Here is a 25,513-nt window from a genome sequence, read left to right on the forward strand (position 1 = left end):
TTATACAATTGATCTGGCTATGATTCAGTCAGCGTGGGATGGATGGTTAAGCATGAATTAACATTACTCAGTCTGTCTCCTTTCTAACTTACCACAAAGCGTAACTTTTCTGAGAACTGTGGTACAAGCTGGCAATTCTAAGAGGATTTCTGTCCATCTTTATGCAGCTGATGTCCCAGTTTTGATGAGAAATGGACTTCAACTCCTATGTCAGAATCTAGTTTGAAATTTAGCTTCCTCCTTCCCTCCCTCCCTCCCTCCCACCAGATTATTTTGCACATAAACACCTTATCCTGTTATTATTCCATACTGTACCAACATCTGTATTTTCTTGTTTATATATATTACAGGACAAGATTTATTTCAGCATTGTTTTCTAGTTTATGAATATTGTATAAATAAATTAAACATTAAGATTGTTTGAATACTCAAGCGCTTTACTTGCAAATAAATAGAAACACATTTAAATCAAATACTTTTAAAAGGAAAAAGTTGGAAAAGAAATGCCAGATCTTTATTTTTATATTTTATTTTTAGCGTATTGCCATAACTGAAAACACATGTTGAGGTTTACACTCAATTGACTTACAAAGACCTCACATGGATATTTTTTTTAAAAAAAAAACCAACCAGAAACCTACTTTGGTATTTTTTTAATCTCATAAATATATGCAAATGTTTTATCTGCTATTGGCACTATATTGTGCACTCTTTCACAATACCACATTATTCCTGCCAGGGCCAGAGTTTTCATTGGCTTTTTAATTGTCCCAATTAAAGTAACTTGGAATATGTTTTCTAGCTTTAGGAGCAAAGGTGAACTTTGCAAAAGTCTTAGTTATTAGTTGAGAACCTGATTTAGGACTATAGAAAAATTAGTTTAGCATACAGTGGCATATTGAATAACAGTTAATAAACTTTCTTTTAAAATATCCTTGCAATTTTAAATAGGCAGTAGTTATCTGAGCCGAGTTATGGAGCAGCTCTAGAAGTACCATTATAGTTTTCTTCCGTTTGGCATATGCTTGGGTAGGATACAGTATTGCATTTCATCGCAGTCCATGGATTATTCACAAATGGTGGGAAATGGGTGGCTATATAAATCTTATAAATAAATAAATAAACATTGCTGGTGGAGATACTTTATTTAAGTTGTATGTCCTGCAGTTCTATATCAGAATGACTGATAGAAATGTTTCAGATGATATAACTGAGCTCTTAGTCATACAAAAGACTGCCGTGTATAATGCAAAGCCGTTTGTAACCACAGTTTACTGAACATGCCATAGTTGGCATAGAAGACTCTCTAGGCCAGGCATGTCAAATGTGCGACGTCACATGACATTGCACGATGTATCGGGACTTTTTCCTCATTGCCACAATGGGGTGGGTGCCGTTTTGGTGTGTCGCATCCGGCCTGCGGGCCAGCAGTTTGACATGCCAGCTCTAGGCCCAACTCACCTCACAGGATTAAGTGTGAGGAAAATAGGAGGAGGAAGGACGATTAGATATGTTCACTGCCTTGAATTATTTATAAAAACAATAAAGGTGGAATAAAAATAAATGCATAAGATAAATAAATACAAAGATAAATGAACAACAAGCCTTCGTACATTATGAACGTTCGTCCTCCTTATCTCATTCTTGCAGATTTGGGTTGTTTCCTGAGATTCTGTTTTGTTATATTGTTGGTGGTTGGACCTTATTTTTCAGAATCTCCTAAATTGTTGGGGTTCCCCCCTTCCCAGATTTTTATCCATGGAATCTTTCTTAACTTTTTCCCTTAGCTTTTTGAAACCAGCTTATTTGAAAACTAGAGCACTAATCCAATTGCCTTCCGTTCTTTCTGCCTGCAGTATGTTGAATTCCAGGATGTCACAGTCACTGTCTCCCAAAGTTTCTATAACTTCTTCTAGTGAACAAGCTTTCCTGCACTTTCATCCTCAATCTTTTGGACAATGAAATTGCCTGCTAGGCCCTTCAGTGCCAGCTCTTCCATTTGCTGCAGAGTTTGATTCACAGTTGATGTAGCTGATGTAGCCACCTCCCATCAAGCCCACCTTTAATGGGGACGCCAAGAAGCTAACATTCTTCCTAAATCAGGTGTGGGCTCATCTAGATTGCTACGCATATGCCTACCTGGATGATGCTCAAACGGTAAATGCTGTGGCGGCCAATTTAGAGGGGGAAGCAGCTGACTGGGTGCCCAACCTCCTCCATGAAGAAGGGGCTCCTGAACTTCAGGATGCTAACCTATTCATGGAGCAAGTGAGAGGCCATTTTGAAGATGAATCCCAGACCTTGCTGGCCGGGATCCATCGTCTGAAGCAAAGAGGCCACTCCGCTAAGGAATATGTTCGTGAATTCAGAAGAATTGCTGGTCAGCTGGGACAGTGGCTGGAATGATCAATCAACAAAGATGATTAGGGACTGGACTAAAACATAAGGAACGGCTGCTGGAATTTGCTATGTCTAGTTTAATGAAGAGAAGGATGAGGGGTGACATGATAGCAGTGTTCCAATATCTCAGGGGCTGCCACAAAGAAGAGGGAGTCAAGCTATTCTCCAAAGCGCCTGAGTGCAAGACAAGAAGCAATGGATGGAAACTAGTCAAGGAGAGAAGCAACCTAGAACTAATGAGAAATTTTCTGACAGTTAGAACAATTAACCAGTGGAACAACCTGCCTCCAGAAGCTGTGAATGCTCCAACATTGGAAGTTTTTAAGAAGAGACTGGACAGCCATTTGTCTGAAATGGTATACGGTTTCCTGCCTGAGCAGGGGGTTGGACTAGATGACCTCCAAGGTCCCTTCCAACTTTATTACATTTATTATTAAATCTCCCATTATCAAGGAAATCTATTGAGTGCAAATTAAACTATGTCACAGAAAGAATGAGTTTCTGAAGACTATTCTGACATCGCATATGACTTATTTGCAGCCTGCAGGAATTCTCCTTAAAATGAACTCCTTTCTTCTTTTCTTCACATAAACAATTACACCTGCATGAACTGCAAATAACTTTTAGCATATGGCTTGGAGGCTGAGCATCTGTGATTAGATTTCTTATGGTTGCTTTGTATGTCATGAATTAAGTGGATTAAAGTTTTGAGCACATGTTGGTTTTTTAAAAAAATAAATGCATTAAAAGAAATAAAAATAGAATCCATCACTTTGGTATCTAATTGCAAGCAGATGGCCCGTGGACCAGCTCTTCCATTTCTGTGAGAGGCATTCTGGAGGAAGCCTACAATATGTAAAACAGTCCTGGGATTTTGTAGAGGAACAGAGGCAGAGGCAGACATTATTTCTTGTGAATGCTTCAGGAGTAGGGCAAATTCTGTGCCTTTCCAGACTACCTTTGCATACCACAAAGCTTAAAAGGATTGCTTTATTGACCGTAAAAAATGCTTTCAAGCTAGCTGTGTTGACATGAAATATGATTTTCTTAATAGAAAATCATTAGACACTTAATAGTGTCCAAAAAATGTATGCTGTGCTGAGGAACCCAACCTTATGAATTGCTAAAAATGGAGATAAGGACAATGTATCGGACACAGTCTTTTTGTGTCCTGTTGTATAGTTTTGTTTTATGTATGTGGATTTTTCTTGCAACAAAAGTGCATGTGAACATATCATAGGTATCCAGAAGTCTTCATAGGTAGATATAGACATTAACCATAAATTATATTACTATATATTAAAAGATATAAATAGATAATAGTACTGTTACAAGGTATACAGCTTAATTTGAGGAATCAAAGAGTGAAAGGGATGGGTTGTTAAGAATACTTTCATGGTAATTATACTTTCCCTGAATGAGGACAGTGTGTTTGTTAGGATTGTTCATACTTTGGGAACGATTCAAAAAAGTGCTCTGGAATTTACATTAGCGTGCCTATTCTTCATGAAAACAGACTTCCATGCAAATCTGAGAAAAAAAGTGGATTTGTTAATAAATTAACTCATTAATGCAGTTGAGTTCATTCTAGTTTAATGTGCATGATGCATTTCAGTGCTTCTTCATGTGCTTGCGGTGGTTAAACAAGTTAAGAAATATTGGAGTCAAATAATTTGCAAATGTGTGCCCAACTTTATATAGATTATACCTGTGCTGCTGCTTTAAGAACCTTGGTGGAGCAGTGGGCTAATGCCTCCTTAAGTAACACCAGCTGCCGGCAATTAGTGCAGGTTCGCATCCCACCAGGCTCAAGGTTGACTCAGCCTTCCATCCTTCCGAGGTAGGTAAAATGAGGACCCAGATTTTTGGGGGCAATTAAGCTGACTTTGTAATAATGCCGCTTGGGGGGGTGTATGAAAGCCCTAATAAGCAGGCATATACATAGAATGAAGGCTACTGCTAAGCTTGTAAGCCACCCTGAGTCTTCGGAGAAGGGCGGGATATAAATGGAATTAAAATAAAAAATAAAAATAAATATGTTGTTCCCAGGCCCAGTAAGCTTTGTAGATGAAGCTTTGACATGCTATGAGAGTAGAAAAGGAAGGTGCAATAATACTATAAAATGGCATATGTCTGTGCTTTTAGATGTCCCAGTACCATTGAACAGCAGCTATGTTGTCTTGATTAGAAAACAATTCTCACCTGTACATCAAGCCATTATTGAAAATCACATGCTCATTAACTCTTATCAATTTTATCTCGATTTTATTGCAGATTTTAGTAGTTTGGTTTCCCTCATTACTGTCCATTCTAGGAATAGTTAAGAATAATAAATGAAAAGACAGTGATCTCACTTCTAAGCTAAAATAAGGATGTTAATGTATTAAATGTACATCTTTTAATACATAGCTGAAGAACATTCTTCAGTTTAGATACATAATATCATGCTATGTTCAAACAGGTTGCTCTTAGAGAATCTACTGATTTGTCTGCTGAGAAACCTGCAAGCAGACAGGAGCTGTTCAGTTCATTTTCAATTTTCTATTAAGCCAGCCATAAGAAGCAACTGGAATTTGAACAAGGCTTTTCTTTTCTTATTCCCCTGCTCCGCCAGGCCACAAGAATAGGTGAACTAGTAGTCTTCCTACTCCATACTACTATATTACTCCATGGTACTATTTCTATTACTTCTCCCTGTGTAGCTATTATTATATACTACCCAATAAATATAAATTGTATAATATGGATTTATAACACATATATTATGCATTCACAATATACATTATACTGAATATAATATAATATACAATTGTACAATTATATTGTATACATATGTATATTTACAATACACGTACAATTATATGTTGTGTTGTTGTTGTTGTTAGCTGCGAAGTCGTGTCCGACCCATTGCGACCCTATGGACAACGTTCCTCCAGGCCTTCCTGTCCGCTACCATCTTCTGGAGTCCATTTAAGCTCACACCTACTGCTTCAGTGACTCCATCCAGCCATCTCATTCTCTGTCATCCCCTTCTTCTATTGCCCTCAATCTTTCCCAGCATTAGGCTCTTCTCCAGTGAGTCCTTCCTTCTCATTAGGTGGCCAAAGTATTTGAGTTTTAGCTTCAGGATCTGGCCTTCTAAAGAGCAGTCAGGGTCGATCTCCTCTAGCACTGACCGGTTTGATCGCCTTGCAGTCCAAGGGACTCGCAGGAGTCTTTTCTAGCACCATAGTTCAAAGGCCTCAATTATTTGGCGCTTAGCCTTCCTTATGGTCCAACTTTCACTGCCATACATTGCAACTGGGAAGACCATAGCCTTGACTATACGCACCTTTGTTGACAGGGTGATGTCTCTGCTTTTTAGTGTGCTGTCTAGATTTGCCATGGCTTTCCTCCTGAGGAGCAAGCGTCTTTTAATTTCTTGGCTACAGTCCCCATCTGCGGTGATCTTGGAGCCCAGGAAAACAAAATCTGTCACCACCTCCATTTCTTCCCCATCTATCTGCCAGGAATTGAGAGGGCTGGATGCCATGATCTTGGTTTTCTTAATTTTAAGTTTCAACCCAAGTCTTGCACTCTCCTTCTTCACCCACAACAAGAGGCTCGCTAGTTCTTCTTCACTTACTGCCATTAGAGTGGTATCATCTGCATATCTTAGGTTGTTGATATTTCTCCCGGCAATCTTAATTCCAACTTTTGATTCATCTAGCCCTGCCTTTCTCATGTGCTCTGCATATAAGTTAAATAGGCAGGGCGACAGTATACAGCCTTGCCAGACTCCTTTCCCAATTTTGAACCAATCAGTGGTTCCGTGTCCAGTTGTCACTGTTGCTTCTTGGCCCACATATAGGTTTCTCAAGAGACAAATAAGATGGTCTGGTACTCCCATCTCTTTAAGAACTTGCCACAGTTTGTTATGATCCACACAATCAAAGGCTTTAGCATAGTCAATGAAGCAGAAGTAGATGTTTTTCTGGAACTGCTAAGCTTGTAAGCCACCCTGAGTCTTCGGAGAAGGGCGGGATATAAATGGGATTAAAATAAAATAAAAAAAAATAAAACTCCCTAGCTTTCTCCATGATGCAGCATACGTTGGCAATTTGATCTCTAGTTCCTCTGCCTCTTCGAAATCCTGCCTGTACTTCTGGTAGTTCTCGATCCACATCCTGCTGAAGTCTAGCTTGTAGGATTTTAAGCATGACTTTACTGGCATGAGAAATAAGTGCAATGGTGCGATATTTTGAACATTCTTTGGCACTGCCTTTCTTTGGAATTGGAATGTAAACTGATCTTTTCCAATCCTGTGGCCACTGTTGAGTTTTCCAAATTTGCTGGCAAATTGAGTGTAGCACTTTTACTGCATTGTCTTTTAAGATTTTGAATAGCTCAGCTGGAATACTGTCACCTCCACTAGCTTTGTTGTTGCTCAACTTTTCTAAGGCCCACTTCACTTCACATTCTAGGATGTCTGGCTCGAGGTCAGTGACCACCTCATTGTGATTATCAGGGACATTAAGCTCATTCTTGTATAGTTCCTCTGTGTAATTTTGCCACCTCTTCTTAATCTCTTCTGCCTCTGTTAGGTCCTTGCCATTTTGGTCCTTTATCATGCCCATTTTTGAATTAAACGTTCCCTTCATCTCTCCAATTTTCTTGAAAATATCTCTGGTACTCCCTATTCTATTTTTTTCTTCTATTTCTTTGCACTGTTCATTTAAGAAGGCATTCTTATCTCTTCTAGCTATTCTCTGGAATTCTGCATCAAATTGGGTGTATCTTTCTTTTTCTCCCTTGCCTTTCACTTCCCTCCTGTCCTCAGCTATTTGCAAAGCTTCCTCAGACAGCCATTTTGCTTTCTTGCATTTCTTTTTCTTTGGGATAGTTTTAGTTGCTACTTCTTGTACAATGTTGTGAACCTCCGTCCATAGTTCTTCAGGCACTCAGATCTAATTCCTTAAATCTATTCGTCACCTCTACTGTATATTCAACAGGGATATGATTTAATTCATACCTGAGTGGCCTAGTGCTTTTCCCTACTTTCTTCAGTTTAAGCCTAAACTTTGCAATGAGAAGCTCATGGTCTGAGCCACAGTCAGCTCCTGGTCTTGTTTTTACTGACTGTATAGACCTTCTACATCTTTGGAAGCAAAGCATATAGTCAATCTGATTTCTGTGTTTACCATCTGGTGATGTCCATGTGTAGAGCCGTCTCTTGGGTTGTTGGAAAAGAGTGTTTGCTATGACCATCGTATTCACTTGACAGAATTCATCAGCCTGTGCCCTGCTTCATTTTGTACTCCAAGGCCAAACTTGCCTGTTATTCCAGTTATCTTTTGGCTTCCTACTTTAGCATTCCAATCCCCCATGATGATAAGAACATCATTTTTTGGTGTTAGTTCTATAAGGTGCTGTAGGGCTTCATAGAACCGGTCAATTTCATCCTCTTCAGCACTGGTGGTTGGCGCATAGACATCGATTACTGTGATATTGAATGGTTTGCCTTGGATTCGAACTGAGATCATTCTGTCATTTTGGGGATTGTATCCCAGTATTGCTTTTCCTACTCTTTTATTGACTATGAAGGCTACTCCATTTCTTCTGAGGGATTCTTGCCCGCAGTAGTATACCTGATGGTCATCTGAATTAAATTTACCCATTCCTGTCCATTTTAGTTCGCTGATACCTAAGATGTCGATGTTCAGTCTTGTCATCTCTTGTCTGACCACGTCCAGCTTTCCTTGATTCATGGATCTTACATTCCAGGTTCCTATGGAGAAAAAATCTTTACAGCATCGGACTTTCCTTTCACCACCAGACACATCCACAGCTGAGTGTCCTTTCGGCTTTGGCCCAGTCGCTTCATTCTTTCTGGCACTACTAGTACTAGCCCTCTGCTCTTCCCCAGTAGCATATTGGATGCCTTCTGACCTGAGGGGCTCATCTTCCAGCATCATATCGTTTTGCCTTTTGGTACTGTCCATAGGGTTTTCATGGCAAAGATACTGGAGTGGGTTACCATTTCCTTCTCCAGTGGATCACGTTTTGTCAGAACTCTCTGCTATGACTTTTCCGTCTTGGGTGGCCCTGCATGGCATAGCTCATAGCTTCATTGAATTACGCAAGCCCCTTCGCCACAACAAGGCAGTAATCCATGAAGGGGTACAATTATATGTATTTTTGTATATATTTTTCTAATATGTAATTTGTATTTTATAATATAAATAACAACTATATATAATATAGTTATTTTATAATATATAAAATAGTACATTATACTACCCAGTATACTTATTACTATTCCCTACTACTACAGTATGTACTACTCCCAACTCCTAGTTTGCAGAAGTACTTATGGAAGGGAAGGTTTTTAAAACCCTCCAAAACCTAGGGGCTTTCACTTCAACAAAAATCTTTACATTAATAATTTTAATAATATTGATTATTGATTATTAAATACTGAGACAGTATTTTAACAAGGCCAACACCCATTGAAGGAAAAAAGAATTTTAGAAATAAACCATTGGCTAAAGGGTTAGTGTCGCCAAGAAAACTTTGGTTTCCTGGATCATGGACTGCATTTCCTACGCAAAGGACTCTTAGCAAGGGATGGGCTGCACTTCACAAAAACAGGGGGAAAATGTACTCAGAAAAAGACTGGCCCAACTCATCAGGAGGGCTTTAAATTAAAATTGATGGGGAAGGGTGACCAATGTTTAGAACCGCTAGAACCCAAAATCAATCATAAATCCTGGTTGTTGTTGTTGTTTGCCTGCAAATTGATTGGCAAACGAAAACGAACAAAAAGGTAGAGAAAGGTTGATGGTTCTTCTCAATTGGAAAAGTAACCTTAAGATTAAAACAACAATATAAGACTACAAACCCATAGCTTGTTGATACAGGTACGTTCTGTATATTTGAATGTCTTATTTTTACATTTTCCAGTACATCTTAAAACTTATCAACAACAAAGCATACTGAGCAAATCAACTAAAGCAATAAGCTAACAAAGCAATGATAATAATACTCCTTGTATTTATATTACCTAAGTAGTATGAATAACATTAATAACACACATGCATGCACATATAAAACAGCACTAACTTTTCAGGTTGGGTCATATGAACTCATGCTCTTCCGTTTATATTCAACTACTGCACCAACCCATCTAGTCTAGGCAATAACAACATAAGCGATTCTGTTCCTTCAGTTAAAAAAAGGCAATCCAATGACAATATATAAAGCAGCCTAGTTGCTTTCAAGAATAAAAATAATCTGTGACCAATCCAGATTGGATCCTGCAAAATTAATTTGTATTATTCAAAATGAAGCTATTGATATATCTACTATATGCTGGTCTAACTTGAAATAAGCAGATCAGTAGTTGGAAGCTGGAAAGTTTTGCATATCCCTGTGATGGAATTAGCTGATAATCTTGAACCTAAGTCTTTTTTGCAGTAACTCTTAAAAACAAGTTGTTGCACAATAGATTCTCCACTTCCATATTTGTCAACGAAAAGGCTACTTATAACCAGACTATTCATCCTTGTCAAGCAAGGGATTACATCTTTTAAAATGGATAGCACAGATCTGCTCTTAGGGATTTATTTGTCTGGACTAATCTATCAAGGATATACATCTTGAACAGTGGGCATGGGAACTATGACTGTGTACTTGCCAAATAATGGAAGGAATTATTTTAACAGATGAAGACACAAAGTGAAATCTCAGATTCTGTTACCTTGTACTGAGTACCTATATTAAAATAGTATACAGGTTTAATGAGGTATGGCAATATATCCTACGTTTAAGTTCCATTCAGGTAAGTAATTTATATATTATTTCTTTTGTACTGTTAATGCTTTGATTGGCTGGAATAGCTTTAGGTGTATCATCACTTTATCTTCATAACTAAGTCTTATCATATATACAGATGAATGTAGAATGATAGTTACATCTGCATGACATCTCTGCAGTTGTTAGGATGGCTGATGTATCTCTGTATCTTTGAACTGTCTTATAGTGAAACCCTAAACAAAACTGATTTGTGGTGTAAGATTGCAGTTGGAAGAATTTTAGCCTTTCCTGATATAAAATTGGGAACCAAATCAATTATCAATTTTGATGTCATAAATCAATAATTTTATGTGCTTCACTATAAACAGATTTTGCTATACATGGAAGCTTATGCAATTTGCCTGGCTGTATCGTGTTTGTTACATGCTAAATCTTCCTTTGCTTACCTTTGCGAGAACTTAAATGATGCATTTGAAATGCATTATATTTTCCTTCTTGCTGCATTGTTTTTTCTCTTTTGTGTTGTAGGATCAGGATATTCACCAATAGAAGATGATGAAGATGTGTATGCACGCAATATATATCAAGGTGAATGCTTTGCTTATATACTAATGAGGATCATCTGTTGCCAAGAGAGCTTTTTTCTTTTCCTGCTTGGAGCATGAAAGCTTTAGGTCTGTACCAGCTAATTTTTGTACAATTTGTTTTATGATACATTGTGAACAGCCTATTCAAATTTCATAGTAATTTCAAAATTCCATCAGAATTTTAATTTTAGCCCTACGTCACTGTTACTTAGTTTTAATCCATTATAGTCTGTGTTTCAACTTTTGCAAGCATTATGGACTTGTTAAGGAAGCTGAGTCTTGCATAGTGTGTCTAAAATATAATAATTTGAACCTGCTCAATAGTGCTCAAATGTTTTAAATAATAAACTTAATAAATTTTAAAAAAATAGTGCTCTAAAGGAACATTCTGATTTGATTTTTCTACATTCCATTTGTTTGTTTTTCTGACTATACATGATACCTTCAATAATCTTCTCCATGACCAAAGTTGAGAATCACTACAGAATGACATAGAGTAATGTGCTCATTAACCCAAGGATTACAACAATGAAGTTTGTTCATACTGTATATGTTGGAAATGAAGAAAATCTCATTGTATAAAGCATAGCATTGTATGTTCATTTCTGTAAATATATTCACAGTTTTGAAGTTGAGTGCCCAGGCTTTTTTTTATACTTATATGATAACTCCTCATTTTTACTACATTATCATTGAATTACCACGTGAATTACTTGACCTACATTAAGTGATACAATAGTATTAGCATTATGTATCAACATATCAAACTCACACATTAGAACATGGTTTATAGAATGCACCATTTAATTATTTATGCTCTTACCTCCATCAAATTCTAAAGTGACTGATGCAATCATTTATATATTTTGCAGAGCTTCCCATACTCCATCTAAGACTGTCATCTGATGCAGAAATGAGTAGTAATATTTTTCTCCGTATCTTAAAAACCTGAAGCTTGCTACTGTTTTGTAAATTTTCAGTTGCCTTTTTAAAAAGACTTTTGCTTTATAGGAATCTTTGCCCTCCCATCCCAAACCTAAATTGTCAAAGCTGCTATAGAAGGATTGAGCTCTCTTTCCAATGATCATGAAAGAAGAGGAGGCACCCTTGAAGCTCAGTTGTTAGGCAGAGAAATAGTTGGTTAAGCCAGGAAAAAGAGCAAACAGGATGCGCGGCTCACAGTTTGCTTAAGAAGTCAGTTATTGTGGCATGTGTCCCATGGCTGCAAAATAGGAGTACGTCCCCTCCAGAATCCAAACAAAACAAGCCAAATAAATGGAAGATACTTCGGGTAAGGAATTTTCTTAATGGCAGCATCAGTGAACATATCTAGAAAGCTTAGTGCACTCCAATTCCAATCATGCTTGGCTGAAGGAAACTAAAAGCCAAAATATTTACCGTATATTCCATACTTCTTTATTATATACCTCTTTATTAACCCATGTGCAGATCATGACACCAATAATTAATTGAATTTATGTGCTCTCTTTCCACCTCTTAAGGCAGCATATGTAACTCTCGCCTTCCACGTTTATCCACCAACAAAAATAAATAGATTAGATAAACTAGACTGAAAGATGGCAAGTAGCCCAAAGTGACCCAATCACATTCTATAACTGTTGGTGGATCTGAATCAGCCAAAGGAAGAAATCTGCTATAGTGATGATACCTAAATGATGGACATGGCACTATCTTTCTTGCTGTGTTAGGTACACATTTTCTTTGGCAGTCCTCTAAACATGGAACTTGCTGCCCCTGGATGCCCATGTGACCCATATCCTTTGCAGACAGCACTTAAACCATTCTTTTCTATGGGACTTTTGAGCATAGTCTTCCTTACTGTTATGTATTGGGTTAAATGAGAACAGTTGCAACAGCTGCGCAGCCGATACCACCAGGTGGCACTGTACTGAAACTGCTGTGACAGGGATCAGCTTTCGGCAGGAAATCTGAGGTTTGAAATGATTGGTCGAAGGCGTACCTGGCCAGGTATATAAGGGGCACAGGTAACCCTGATTCTCAGTACAGTTTCTACCACCAATAAAGAGCTGCATGCTGTACTCCTCTGCCTGGCGTCTTTTCCTGCGTTCCAGAACGCACTACACAATACTTACACTTATTTATTTATTTTATTTATTTATTGAATTTGTATACCGCCCTATTCCCGTAGGACTCAGGGCGGTTTACAGGGCAGTTAAAACCATAAAATACAAAAATTAAAATCAATTAAAACAATTAATTAAATTCAAGCCCCAAGTAAATCTAAAACCCAATTAAAATTAAAAAAACCTCAGTCTGGGCCAAACAGCTCGAAGAGCCAAGTTTTCAGGTCCTGGCGAAATGAGCGAAGGTCGGGGGCAGTCCTAAGTTCCGTAGGTAGTTGGTTCCATAGGGCAGGCGCACCCACAGAGAACGCCCTTCCCCTGGAAATAACCCGTTGGCATTCATTAACCGGCGGTACCCTGAGAAGGCCCTCCCTGTGGAAGCGCACAGGACGATGGGAAGATGATGCCAGCAGCAGGTGTTCCCTTAGATCAGGGGTGTCAAACTCGATTTCATCGAGGGCCGCATCAGCATTGCGGTTGCCCTCAGGGGGCCAGGTGGGTATGGCCAGGGTGGGCGAGGCCTACTGGGTGGACGTGGCCAGCTCTACATCGTTCATATCAAGGGTGCCTATGGGGGCCTGGGCATGAGTGGGACAGATCTGAGGGTCTCTGGCAGAAGGAGGGTCTCTGGGCCAGGGCCAAGGCAGTGGGGGCCGTTCCCTCACTGTTTCCAGGATGGCTTTGCGGGCCACGTGAAACCACTTCGCGGGCCGGATCCGGCCCCCGGGCCTTGTGTTTGACATGTCTGCCTTAGATAGTCCGGACCCAAGCCATTTAGGGCTTTATAGGTCATTACCAGCACCTTGAATCTCACCCGGAGGGCAACCGGAAGCCAATGCAGCTCACGGAGAAGAGGTGATACACGGGAGTATCAGGAAGCTCTTAAAATGTTTCTTTTTACTGTGAACGCTGCCCAGAGTCCAAAGATTGGGTAACATAATGCTGTAAAAAAGCAAGTAAGTATGGTTTAGTATAAGGTTTATGCTAATTAATAAATATGGTTTAGTGTCCTAAGACTCCATAGTACCTTGGTAGTCAATTTATTCATCTTTAGTTTGTCAGAATCTGGTGATATTGAAAAAGACTTCAGAAACTATCTACTTATTAAAGATAGGAACACTGATTGTGGGTAGGCTGACAACTGCCAGGGAATCAATATGAAGGGTAGATTTCTTGTTTCTTCTCCTTTCAAAATTTGTTTGAAATATTCTAAGTCAGTGGCTTCCAACCTTTTCTATATCCCGCACCCCTAGAAGGCTTTTGATATATTCTCGCACCCCTTACAAAAGTTCGAAATAACGGCAACGAATTATGCATATACACTGTAGTTTTGAAAACCCAAGTTTTCGCACCCCCTGGAATATCATCTTGCACCCCCAGGGGGTGCCAGCACACCCGGTTGGAAACCCCTATTCTAAGTACATTTTTAGAAGTACAGAAGAAATTCTTGTAAATGTTTAGACAAAATATGTTTCAATTAATCTGTATGTTGACAAAAGCTGGTATATCCTCTACTTATTTAAGAATAAATAAATCAACTCTACTTAGTAATTTATTTTATGCAAATTGTGGTTGAAAGTTAGTGAGTAGAATATGTTCTGTGATGTCAGCCTGAATATTTTTTGTACAGAATCTTGCAAATCTGAAAACACATTTCTTCCCCTTTGCCTTCACAGCCCAAGCAAGTAGAGAAGTTCCCTTCTGAAAGGTTGGCCACATACATATTCCTTTTGTGGGCTGAACTACCAAGTCTTGTGTGACCATTCCCCTAGCTATGGCTGTCTGCCCTGTCTCCCCAAGCATTCTTCTCACTTTGTTCCATGGATGTGAGAGTTGATTAGGTCAGAAGGCGCAAAAATAAATAGAACAGGGAATTCAAGAAGTCTATGTGGTTATCTGCTTAAGATCTAACAATACATCTTATTGTGGTTCCCCACTTGGAGTGATTACTAAGGTTTGGGGTCTTCAGTTGATAAGTCCCGGAGCTGACAATATGCTTAGGGTAGAAACTTCTTGGGGGATCTGATGATGATGCTTTGGTTTCTAGTTGCTTCAGTGTAAGGAAGGATTACTGCTCATGCAAAGAAAAAGTCGTAAGACAAAGTTAATTGGAAAACAGATTTTGTGTGTGTGTGTGTGTGTGTGTGTGTGTGATAACTTAATAAAAAGAATAATAAGTATTCCAAGAAAGTAAATTAAGGAAGCAATGCATGTTATTCTGATGTACCAAATTTCCTCAGTCTGATGCCATTCAAATGTCTTCCAGAAATCTTGGGCAATCTTTGTCATGCAATTAGCAAGCTTTGATATCACATACTAATTTATAAATTCTAAGCTTTAAATGTCAATATAATTCCACATCAATATATTATAGGCCTGTATGCTTTAAAGCACATTTTCAAGCAGGCAGCAGGACAGTTTGAGGATGATGGTACATTCTCTCCATAGCCCCTTTTCCTGTTTTAGGGTTAGTCCTTTTCCTGTTTGAAAATTTGGCATACACACTGTGTGTGTTTAAGGGAGTCTGCTACATAGGAAACCCCTGCTTGCTGTGTAACTGTGTAACATCTTCAAAAGGGGATCCCTCCCAAGTGTTTTTCAGCACTTGGCTTGAGTCAGGTTGATGCCTCTGACTTCTGCCTGAGTTTGCTACCTGTGTTTCCTGCCTACGTTAGGACTTCTTCCATTAATATATATTTTTTACTAGCAATCTGCACAGAGATTTGTGAATAATTCACGGAGACAGCCTGCCTCCAGCTTCTTTTCTGGAAAGCTGGCATGCAGGACTGGCTGGCTGATGCAACTCTAAATAGGGTAGTGAATTTTGAACATGATCTACTGACATGGTGAAACAGGAAGAGACAAGGTAAAATGAGCTTTCATTAATTAATGTAATTAATTAATGTAATTTGAATACAAGAGTGATTAACCGCCATGAGGGGAGTGCACTGAGGTTCTTTCATTGTGCAAAACAAAAACAAAACAAAAAAACAAGCTCAAATCTGGAAACAAACAGGAAGGAAGAATGCTAGGAATAAAGGAAGAGAAAGCAGAGTGTTGTGGTTGGATGGAGTTGCTAAGATTCCACAGAGCAGAGAGAGAAGAGAAATTTAAAGAGCACAAGGCAATTTATGTATCGGATTATAATGTGATAGAACCAAAGATGTTTTGCAAAGATAAAATGGTATGGAGGATTATTGTGGTACTATTGTTATAAATAATTTTATTGTTATAATTTAGATAGTTCTTTTTTTCTTCTATTGTCTTTATTTTTCTTGCTTCTTCATATTGTACGTTTTTTGTATCCATTGCCTTATGTTGTTTTTCCCAAGAAGGAATACCATGAAACATATATAAGTATGTAAGTACTGGAATTTTATGGTGCTTATTTCACCATTTAAAAGTTCTGATGTACTAAATTTCCTCAATCTGATGCCATCCAAATGACTCCCAGAATTCTTGGGCAGTCTGGGAGCTGCTTTCCTCATGCATTTGGAAGGGATCTCAGTGAAGAAAACTATAATATACAAACCTTCCCATTCTCTCTTCTGCATAATAATCTTGATGCAACCTCTGTCTCCTTTCTGTCTTTGCTGTGGATGTATTCCTAGAAGGTTTGGCCAGGTGAACCTTTTTATTATTATTTTTCATTTTCCTGAAGTGTTCTTTAAACTAGATTGCCTTGAAGACATGCACTGTTGACACAGAGATTCCTATGGATGGATAATTAGATTCTTTTATTTTTTTGTACAACCACTGTCATGGGATTCTCAGCAATAGACAAAAGCTTTAAAACATTCCTGGTAAAATAAAAGACATGCACAATATAGCTAAAGTCAAGGCAATTAGAGTACATTCTGAAAACCAAGCAGTATGTAAAGATAGTGAATGTGATTTCCTCAATTTTAAAAAGGCCTTTGGAAAAATTCCTTTCCAACTTGCTTCTGGAAGCCCAACAGTGTCAAGCTTTGTATGATTTCCAGGGGAAGGCTGTTTCATATGAAATGCTTCTTCCTAGATTCAGCTGCTTTGGTTTCAGCAAAGCTGGGACTTACAAGCCATTTCTCCTGTGATATTCATACTGGATAGGTCAATTCTGATTGAAGGGGGCAGTCCTGAAGACACCTCAGTATCAAGCTGTGTAGTTGTATTACGTATATTTTATATATTGAACACTAAATTTCTCTTTCATGTGCACCTCTTTTAATTTTCCTCCCTGGTGTATAGGTGTTCATGACAAAAATGTCAGTGTGCTAGTCATTAATCAAATGAGACTTGGCTTAAACAAATTCCTAAGCTTTTGAGAATGGCTGTTAAATATTAGGAGAAGTAGAATCAGCTGGTATCACACAGTTAAACAAATTAGTAATCTAATTTGGCTTATAAGAGAAGAATTAAAGTTTTTTTTTCTTTTTGAAGAACAGAGTACAAAGCACACACGGAACTAAGATGGAAATATTTTCTGTAAAATAAAAGGAGATATGGGGTCGTGTTGTACTTGCCATTTATTTCAGTACATCATATTCTCAGGTAAATAGGGTATAGGATAGCAAGAAACATACACAATATTTTATCCATTTTTAGTGCAAATTCAATCTACTTTCTTTTTGAAAGAGGAAAAAAAGTATTTATTGTAACTGGCCAGTTGGTGGCAGACTTATCCCATAGCAGGAAACTAAGGTGGCACTCCTTACATCAGTACAAACTGCTGGTTTTAAATGTTCAGTATTTGTATAATTTTTTGTATAATAATTCCTGGAACAAAGAGGGAAAGACAAAAGTTTTCAGTTCTGTAACATTGAAGAGTAAGGCCTTTTGATGATGTACTTTCTTTTTTCCGGTGTAATTGCATAGTCTTGTTTTTCCCCACATGAGCTGCTTAATTAAATTAATACTACTGTTCTTATTTCCTTTGTTGGTTTTCGTCCTGTGGTTTCTCTTTCTAGATACACCATGGTGCTCTCCTATCAAGGTAAAATATGGCTATGCAAACTGCAGAAGTCCTCAGGAAGGGTATTATAGAAATGTCTTGGGGACCACATGTGATATTCGTTGTCAGAAAGGTTATGAACTGCACGGTCCTCAGCATCTTATTTGCCAGTCCAACAAACGCTGGTCTGGGAAAGTTCTCTGCAAACGTAAGTGGCTCATTTTTTCCTGAAGATTGCTTTCAAGTTCTTTGCTTCTGATCCTGTTGCTCTTGACCATATATAATCGAATTTTAGTAGGACTCTTATTAGTTCGTTTTTTTAGCAGAGTAAAAATTAGTTATGGAATTCTTTGCTCATACAGAAGAAACAGTAATTTTTAGCAGTGAGGTATTTCTATGCTTTTCTATGCAGTTGATAGTGTTCAGTTTTATACAATAGAATACTTTTTAGTCTTCCTATATATTTCAAAGGGAATAATTTATGTGGGGTTTTTTAGTTGCATTGGCAATATTAATGGTTGTAATTATTTTCATTTATGTCCCTATGTGTTTATATAGGCTGCTTTAAATGTATGCATCTGTAGCTTTAAGGATTTGTTGTGCGTGGAAATGTAATTAATGTAGCCTTTATAAAATAATATACTGTAATTTTTAAGCTTTCCATGGGAAAAAAGTTGCATGAAATACATAGAAATAAATATAAACATCAATACTAAAAAGACAAAGGAAGAGATTTCAGACTTCAATAAGAAAAATAAAACCTATTTTTTTCCTTGCAGTGCTTTTATAATTTTTGTGTTTTGATCCCCTGTTTTTCTTTGTTTCTGACCATCCATGCTGCACTTCACGTAAAAGCAAGGCAGAAGTAAAATTATTTCCTGTTCAGAGCTCAGTTTCTTTATGCAAAATCACCCACCTTTCGCTTCTGCATATTGCAAATATAGAAATATTTAATTTCCACAGAGAATTACAAAGGATATCTTTCAGAACCCTCAGTGTATCTCTGCCCCCCACGCTCCAGTTTAACCCAGATTTGCCCTAGATATAATCAAGCACAAATAAGCAACCTTCAGGACTGCCAGCAAAATGAGGAAGTCACCAGCTATGAGTGAAGGTAAATGGATCCACTCTGAGAAACTAGGTGGATTGTTTGGACAGTTTGGCAATTTTTCCTCATTTGAAGAATCAGGGGAATAAATTGCAGCTGAAAGCTGTTCTCCTGTTGAATTTTAAAGGATCATTGTCTCATGCAGTGCCATAATGAAATTCAAGACAATTCATTCTTTGCTTAGTAACCAATCCTACTTTGTCTCACACTATGAGGAATGAGACCCTCCAACTTTTCAATAAGAATTGGAGGGATACAGTAAATTCTGGAAAGATCTATGGTCACAAATTTACTACACCTCAATTGTTCTACAGTACAGATTTTTGTGTAAGAAATGCATCTGCCCTTGTGGATTGGAAGTGATAGAAAATGCTACCCATGTTTTATTCCACTATACCAGTGATGGCGAACCTTTTAGAGACCGAGGGCCCCAAAACTACCTCGCCCCCGCTCCACCCCCTGCCCCACGCACCTTTCCCCGCATGCCCGCAGGGCCACCCATCACCTCCATGGCCCACTGCAGTGGATCGCCCAGGTGACCCTGCAGCACCATGGTGGCAATGCCCTCCGCCTGTGCCACACAGCATCATCTGCATGCGACGGGGCGCGAGGGTAGAGTCTTGTCCCTGCTGCTCAGCTGCCATGTGCTTGGCTGTGCTGCTCCACATGGGCCGTGCCCAGGGGTGACTCCTCCAGGGGGGCTGCGGGTGAGGAAGGGGCCGCGGGGGGAGGTGGGGCTGGGGTGACGACACATATCCCCACAGAGAGGGCTCCGAGTACGCCTCTGGCATGTGTGCCATTGGTTCACCTCCTCTGCACTATACCCTCTATAGAAATTACTACATCAAGTACTGTATATCACAACCTTTCTGTTGCATCACCCAGCCAATCAGACTACTACTGTATTGTTTTCATACAAAAATTATTTTGTTGCACGTGATATGGTAAAATGTAGTGCAATATAATGTAGAGCCTGATAGGAAGTAACAATCATGTCTTCAATGATTAATGTTGATTTTCTCTTACAGAAAAACGCTGCCCAACACTTTCTATGCCACCTAATGGAGGATTCAAGTGTGTCGATGGTGCTTACTTTAATTCCAGGTGTGAATATTATTGCTCACCAGGATATCAGTTAAAAGGAGATAGAGTAGTACAATGTATGGATAATAAAGCTTGGAGTGGAAGACCAGCTTCCTGTGTTGGTAAGTTGAAAATCATGATGATACACCACTGCATTTGGATAGTAAGAGATATATTAACTTAAAATGCAAAAGGCAATGAATACAGTTGCTCCTAGTATGCTTTCTGGCACTTGTTATACAATTTCCTAAGGATCAAAATATTATAATGCAGCTAAAACAAAACCCAGAATGCAAATGGTGTCCCTGTCTCCTAATAAAAATGGCTAAAAACAACTGAGAGGCATTATCATCCCTCCATTGTGTTCTCATTGATGACAAAACAGACATATTTCTCTGCATTCATCGCATCCTAAATCAGGTATCCAACAGAGCTTTCTGAATATTTAATAGGCTATTGAAATTGGAGTAATTAAAGAGAGAGAAAATAACAGTGTATTATAGTTGCTAGGTCTTTTGGACCCTTGCTTAATATTATACAGTATGTTTAAATCAATGTTCAGCCCTGAAACTTAATGAAGTCAGGCAAACCCTGTTTTCTCAATCCAGCTTTCATAAAGATAAAATTGATAGAGGATGGCACAGAAATCACAAAGAAGTTCTTTAGAAGAGAAGTCAGAATTAAAAAAAAGTTAGATAGGCAATCATCATGTATAGATGTTATTTCTCAGACTCCTGGTTAACATCAAGCATACATGATTTCATCAATTTTGCAACGGGTTTGGTATTTCTGGAAAGCAAACTAGCACAGCTGCATGTGGCTTCTTTACGTATAAAACCATACATTCCTACCTTTTGCAAATTTGCGTTGTGTTTAGTAAGTGTTTCAATGCAGTTAAACTGCATAGAACATTCTGGTCAGGCAAGAAGAATTTACAGATCCAGGAGAGCCTTGAGATACAGTTCCTATAGTAACACAGGATCATTGTATTAATGTAACTGAAATTTATAACAAAATATAAAGGCTTATGTTTTATCATTTAGTTGAGGGGATTCTTAGAATTATATAGCTGAAGCACTGAAAATTCCAGAAACTGGAATATTTCTTTTTTTATTAATTTCAATTTATTCTTATTAGGTATTGCCTTATTTACAGAGACTGCCTGTTCTTTGGGCAGTGCATATAAAAGGTTGCCTATCCATTTTTCATCAGCAAAAAATTTTCTTAACCAGCATTAACAACATTTGTAGTTGCATGCAGAGCTTCAATTTACTGATGATTAATTTGCCTTAAGCAGGAAGCAAATGTTACAATGCAAAGCTTTTTTTTTAAAGACAGTAATATTCATTGGGCCTAACAGATTTATATATTCCATTTTTGACATGTATGTATATACCAGTTTGATTTGTACAAATATTCTAAGAATGTGAAGCTAGATAGCTTCAGGCTATATGTACTTTACTGGAAACACAGTACTTTTCAGCAAAAATGGATACCCAGTATGAACTTACACATAATTTCAATTAGATATCCAAATGCAAGCAAAATATTTGAAAGTCTGCAGATGGAATTTTAAAGTCTCCTAGTCTTCTGCCATGCTTTTTAAAAATGGCCATCTTGTTTCTGTTATGTATCCAAGTCATCTGCATAGCAACAGCCACCAGGGAGCGTTGGCCTGGACGGTTTTGGCGGGAAACCTAGTTTTGGCGGGAAACCTAGGGCCAACCCCATTGGCTGGTCGCCTACCTGGCTGGGTATTTAAGGAGGCCAGGTAGCCCTTGTTCTGGCAGTACGCTACCCCCCCCAATAAAGAGCTGAACACGTACTCCGGCTGGCGTCTCTTCCTTGCGTCGGACCCACTACATTACAGTTTCACTTGAGTGAAAATTTCACTTTCTTCAAAATCAAGACCATATTTTTGAAATTTGGTGTAAATGTAACCAAACATTTAGTTTTTAGTTTAGTTTTTACAGGTTTGTAATGATTGTGTCAAGCCTTGAAGAATGCCTATGCTGTCTCAGCCATTATTGCTTCTTAGCTTGCCTACAGACTCAGGCGGGAGGGGTGCGAAGAATGGAAGGCAGGCGTCAGACATCGGAATGCCAGCTGTGAGAACCAAGGTTGCTCAAGATTTGTTTACTGAGAACTAAAAACATTCCCTCATAATAATTCTCTGACTTATAACTGGACAATGTGACCTGCACTAATAAGGGAATGGAGGTTTCTCTACTTTTAATATAGCAATTTAGGCACGAAATAACCAGAGCTGGTTTTCCTTTCATCTGTGCCAAATTGATGTGCTCAATAAAGTTTTGCATTAGAGATTACATTGTCTCAGCTATGCTTACTTCATTGAGTTCATCAATGTAGATTGTCTACAAAGAAACCAAGTTTCCTTGAAATACAGCATGAATGTTAAAAATGAAAAAAAATTTTTTTAGAAAAGTAGGGCTGCCAATTATAATGCAGTAAAAAAACTGAAGACCGTTTGAACAGAACAACTTTGTATAGAAAAAGCACTTATTTTTACAAAATTAGAATAATTTTGAAAAGCACAGATAACTAAAATTGAAGAATAGGCAAGAAATCACTTTGTGTGAAACATTTTATATCTTTGCATAGGTGTTGTTATAAATAGTTCTCTTCTAGTATTTTAGATAACATTTTATTGGTGTCATTTTAATATTCAACAGTTTAATTTTAACTATCTTGGTAGCAGTTTGTGGCTTAGTTATTACTATTGTTTAAAAATCTTCTATGCTTCAGTAAACACTAGCTTAAAACAAATCATCATGTTTGGGTTTTTATATACAGATATGGAGCCTCCAAGAATTCAGTGTCCAAGTGTAAAGGAAAAAATAGCAGAACCCAATAAATTAACATCCCGGGTATTTTGGGATACTCCAGAGGGACGAGATACTGCTGATGGCATTCTGACAGAGTGAGTAAAGGTGTATAGTTAAACAATAAAGTGACAGTACATAAACTTAAAAGCTGTACATGAAACACACTTTTTAAGTTTATGTACTTTTAATTTAGTACATAATGTTCTACAAGTTAATATGAATTAAGATGTTTACAGCAGTTTAGTTCCTAGTCTTTCTTTCAAGCATGCAGTCCAAATAATTTTGTAGTCTAGCAATTGAGGATTAACAAGATGCAAGATCAATTTTTATATAGTTAATGCTTACTTTATATCCATATATAGTGTTGCAGGATGCAATCTGGGTCAGTCACCAAGAACAGAGGTTTTGTTGTCTGAGCTTTCCAACTCCTGCTAGAGCCCATCTTCAGGGAACTTCTCTCTAGCAGAAAGTGTGTGCTGTTCTCTATGTAGTATTTATAGTGCCTGTTGTAAATGGCTTTTTAGAAGTTGCTTGGGGTGTTTTGATGGCTGGCTTTTAACTCATTAGCTGTCACTTGTTTGTGCTGCCCAGCCCTCGCCTTTTAAGTATTTGATAGGCTGGTGATAAATCAGCACCCGTGTTTCTCAGGCCTTTAATCACTTCCCTGGCTGTTTTTGTGCCTGCTCGTCCAACAATCTTAGTAGCTGCAGACTTGAATGTTTGTCCTTGTTCATTGCAGTGTGAGGCTACTAGTGAGGCTATAATGTTATTATTGCTGCATACCAATAGATGGTGTATAAAAAAGTCAGATTCTCAGAAGTTCCAGATAAGTATAATATTAACAATTTAGTCCATATTTTCTAAAATGTATATACTGCAAGAATGAGACATTTCTGTCTTTTTTAAAATTTAATACTTTAACCTTCATTTAAGCTTTAAATTAAACTTTACATTTTACTTTATTTCATTCATAGTATTGTCTTGAAAGGACTTCCACCAGGATCATATTTTTCAGAAGGAGATCACAAAATCCAATATACTGTGTATGACAGAGCTGGGAATAACAGAGCTGGGAATAAGGGAACTTGCAAATTTTTGGTCAAAGTCAGAGGTAAGATCATTTTCCAGCTAAAAACAAGTTCAGTCATTGAATCCAAACCACATTCACATGTTACTCTGAGATGTGGACTAGTTTCCTGAATGCACCCATCAGGTGCATTACAGTTCCAATATATCTGGAAGGCACAACACTGTTACAGGCTAATGTAGACAACACAAAATAAATAGGAGCCATCCTTTTCAAAAACATGTGGAGATAGTAAGTTGATACATTTTGTATGACTGAACTACTACTCCATAATCTCTATTGCACATAGTGCTGGGATTGACTATGGTTTTCTCTTGAGGATAGCAAATTCTCTCTCAGATGTAGATAATTATAGCTTCACAGTTTAGCCCAGTAATTTGTTATATACTCCTATAAAGGGTTAATTTGTTGATCAAATGTGAGCATGGCATTCTGTTTACCAATGTGATTTGTTGCGCTTTGGAAATAGAAAAAATCCAATTGGTTTGTAGTTGAAATTCCCATCGTAGCAAAGGGGTATAACTGATGGCATTATTCTGGTTTTAGGATCACTGGAAGTTCAAGTTTGTAAATGATAGTGTGGTATGAAAACAGGATTGTTATCCAGATAGCCTTTTTATTATCCCATGAATTAATAAATTATATATTACTTATTAATTACTTAGGTAAAGGTAAAGGTTCCCCCGCACATGCGTGCTAGTCGTTTCCAACTCTTGGGGCCGGTGCTCATCTCCGTTTCAAAGCCGAAGAGCCAGCGCTTGTCCGAGGACGTCTCCGTGGTCATGTGGCCGGCATGACTAGATGCCAAAGGCGCACGGAATGCTGTTACCTTCCCACCGTAGTGGTCCCTATTTTTCTACTTGCATTTTTATGTGCTTTTGAACTGCTAGGTTGGCAGAAGCTGGGACGAGTAACAGGCGCACACTCTGTTACGCGGCACTCGGGATTCGACCTGCCAAACTGCCAACCTTCTGGTTGACAAGCTCAGCGTACTAGCCCACTGAGCCACCACGTCCCTATTAATTACTTAACTAGAAATAAATAAATAATCTTTCAAGAAGGTGCTAGATTTTCATTTAGATGTATCAGAAGTGGTGATGAATTACTGAATTCTGTTATTTTGTATTTAAAGTTAGGCGCTGTGGAAAATTGAATGCCCCGGACAATGGCTACATAAAATGTTCTGGTGATGGCGATAATTATGGTGCAACTTGTGACTTTTCCTGCATTGGTGGGTACGAATTGCAGGGAAGTCCAGCAAGAGTTTGCCAGTATAATTTAGGCTGGTCGGGAACAGACCCAACCTGTTCACGTACGTGAGTAATGAATAATTCCTGTAAGAGGAGACTGGACAACCATTTGTCTGAAATGATATAGGATTTCCTGCCTGAGCAGGGGGTTGGACTAGAAGACCTCCAATGTTCCTTCCAACTCTGTTGTTGTTGTTGTTGTTATGTTGTTGTTGTTGTTGTTGTTGTTGTTGTTGTTGTTGTTGTTATTATTATTATTATTATTATTATTATTATTATTATTATTATTATTATTGGATATAGATCAGGATCATTTGCATTAT

The 25,513-nt window shown here is 38.1% G+C and overlaps 1 protein-coding gene across 2 annotated transcripts in view; it reads left to right on the forward strand.

Moving 5' to 3' along the window:
• Positions 1–25,513, forward strand: part of SRPX (sushi repeat containing protein X-linked) — a 43,832-nt gene that overhangs the window by 12,569 nt on the left and 5,750 nt on the right. Inside the window, exons 2-7 of one of the 2 annotated variants that reach the window (XM_081327228.1) lie at positions 10,723–10,782; positions 17,833–18,024; positions 19,953–20,129; positions 22,822–22,948; positions 23,828–23,964; positions 25,073–25,252. In XM_081327228.1, the coding sequence (XP_081183354.1) occupies positions 10,723–10,782; positions 17,833–18,024; positions 19,953–20,129; positions 22,822–22,948; positions 23,828–23,964; positions 25,073–25,252 (873 nt within the window). The remainder of the gene's footprint in view (positions 1–10,722; positions 10,783–17,832; positions 18,025–19,952; positions 20,130–22,821; positions 22,949–23,827; positions 23,965–25,072; positions 25,253–25,513) is intronic. The other variant, XM_081327229.1, reaches the window with a different exon arrangement.

The sequence above is a fragment of the Vipera berus genome (genome assembly GCF_964194415.1).
Source record: "Vipera berus genome assembly, chromosome: 4".
Classification (NCBI taxonomy): Eukaryota; Metazoa; Chordata; class Lepidosauria; order Squamata; family Viperidae; genus Vipera; species Vipera berus.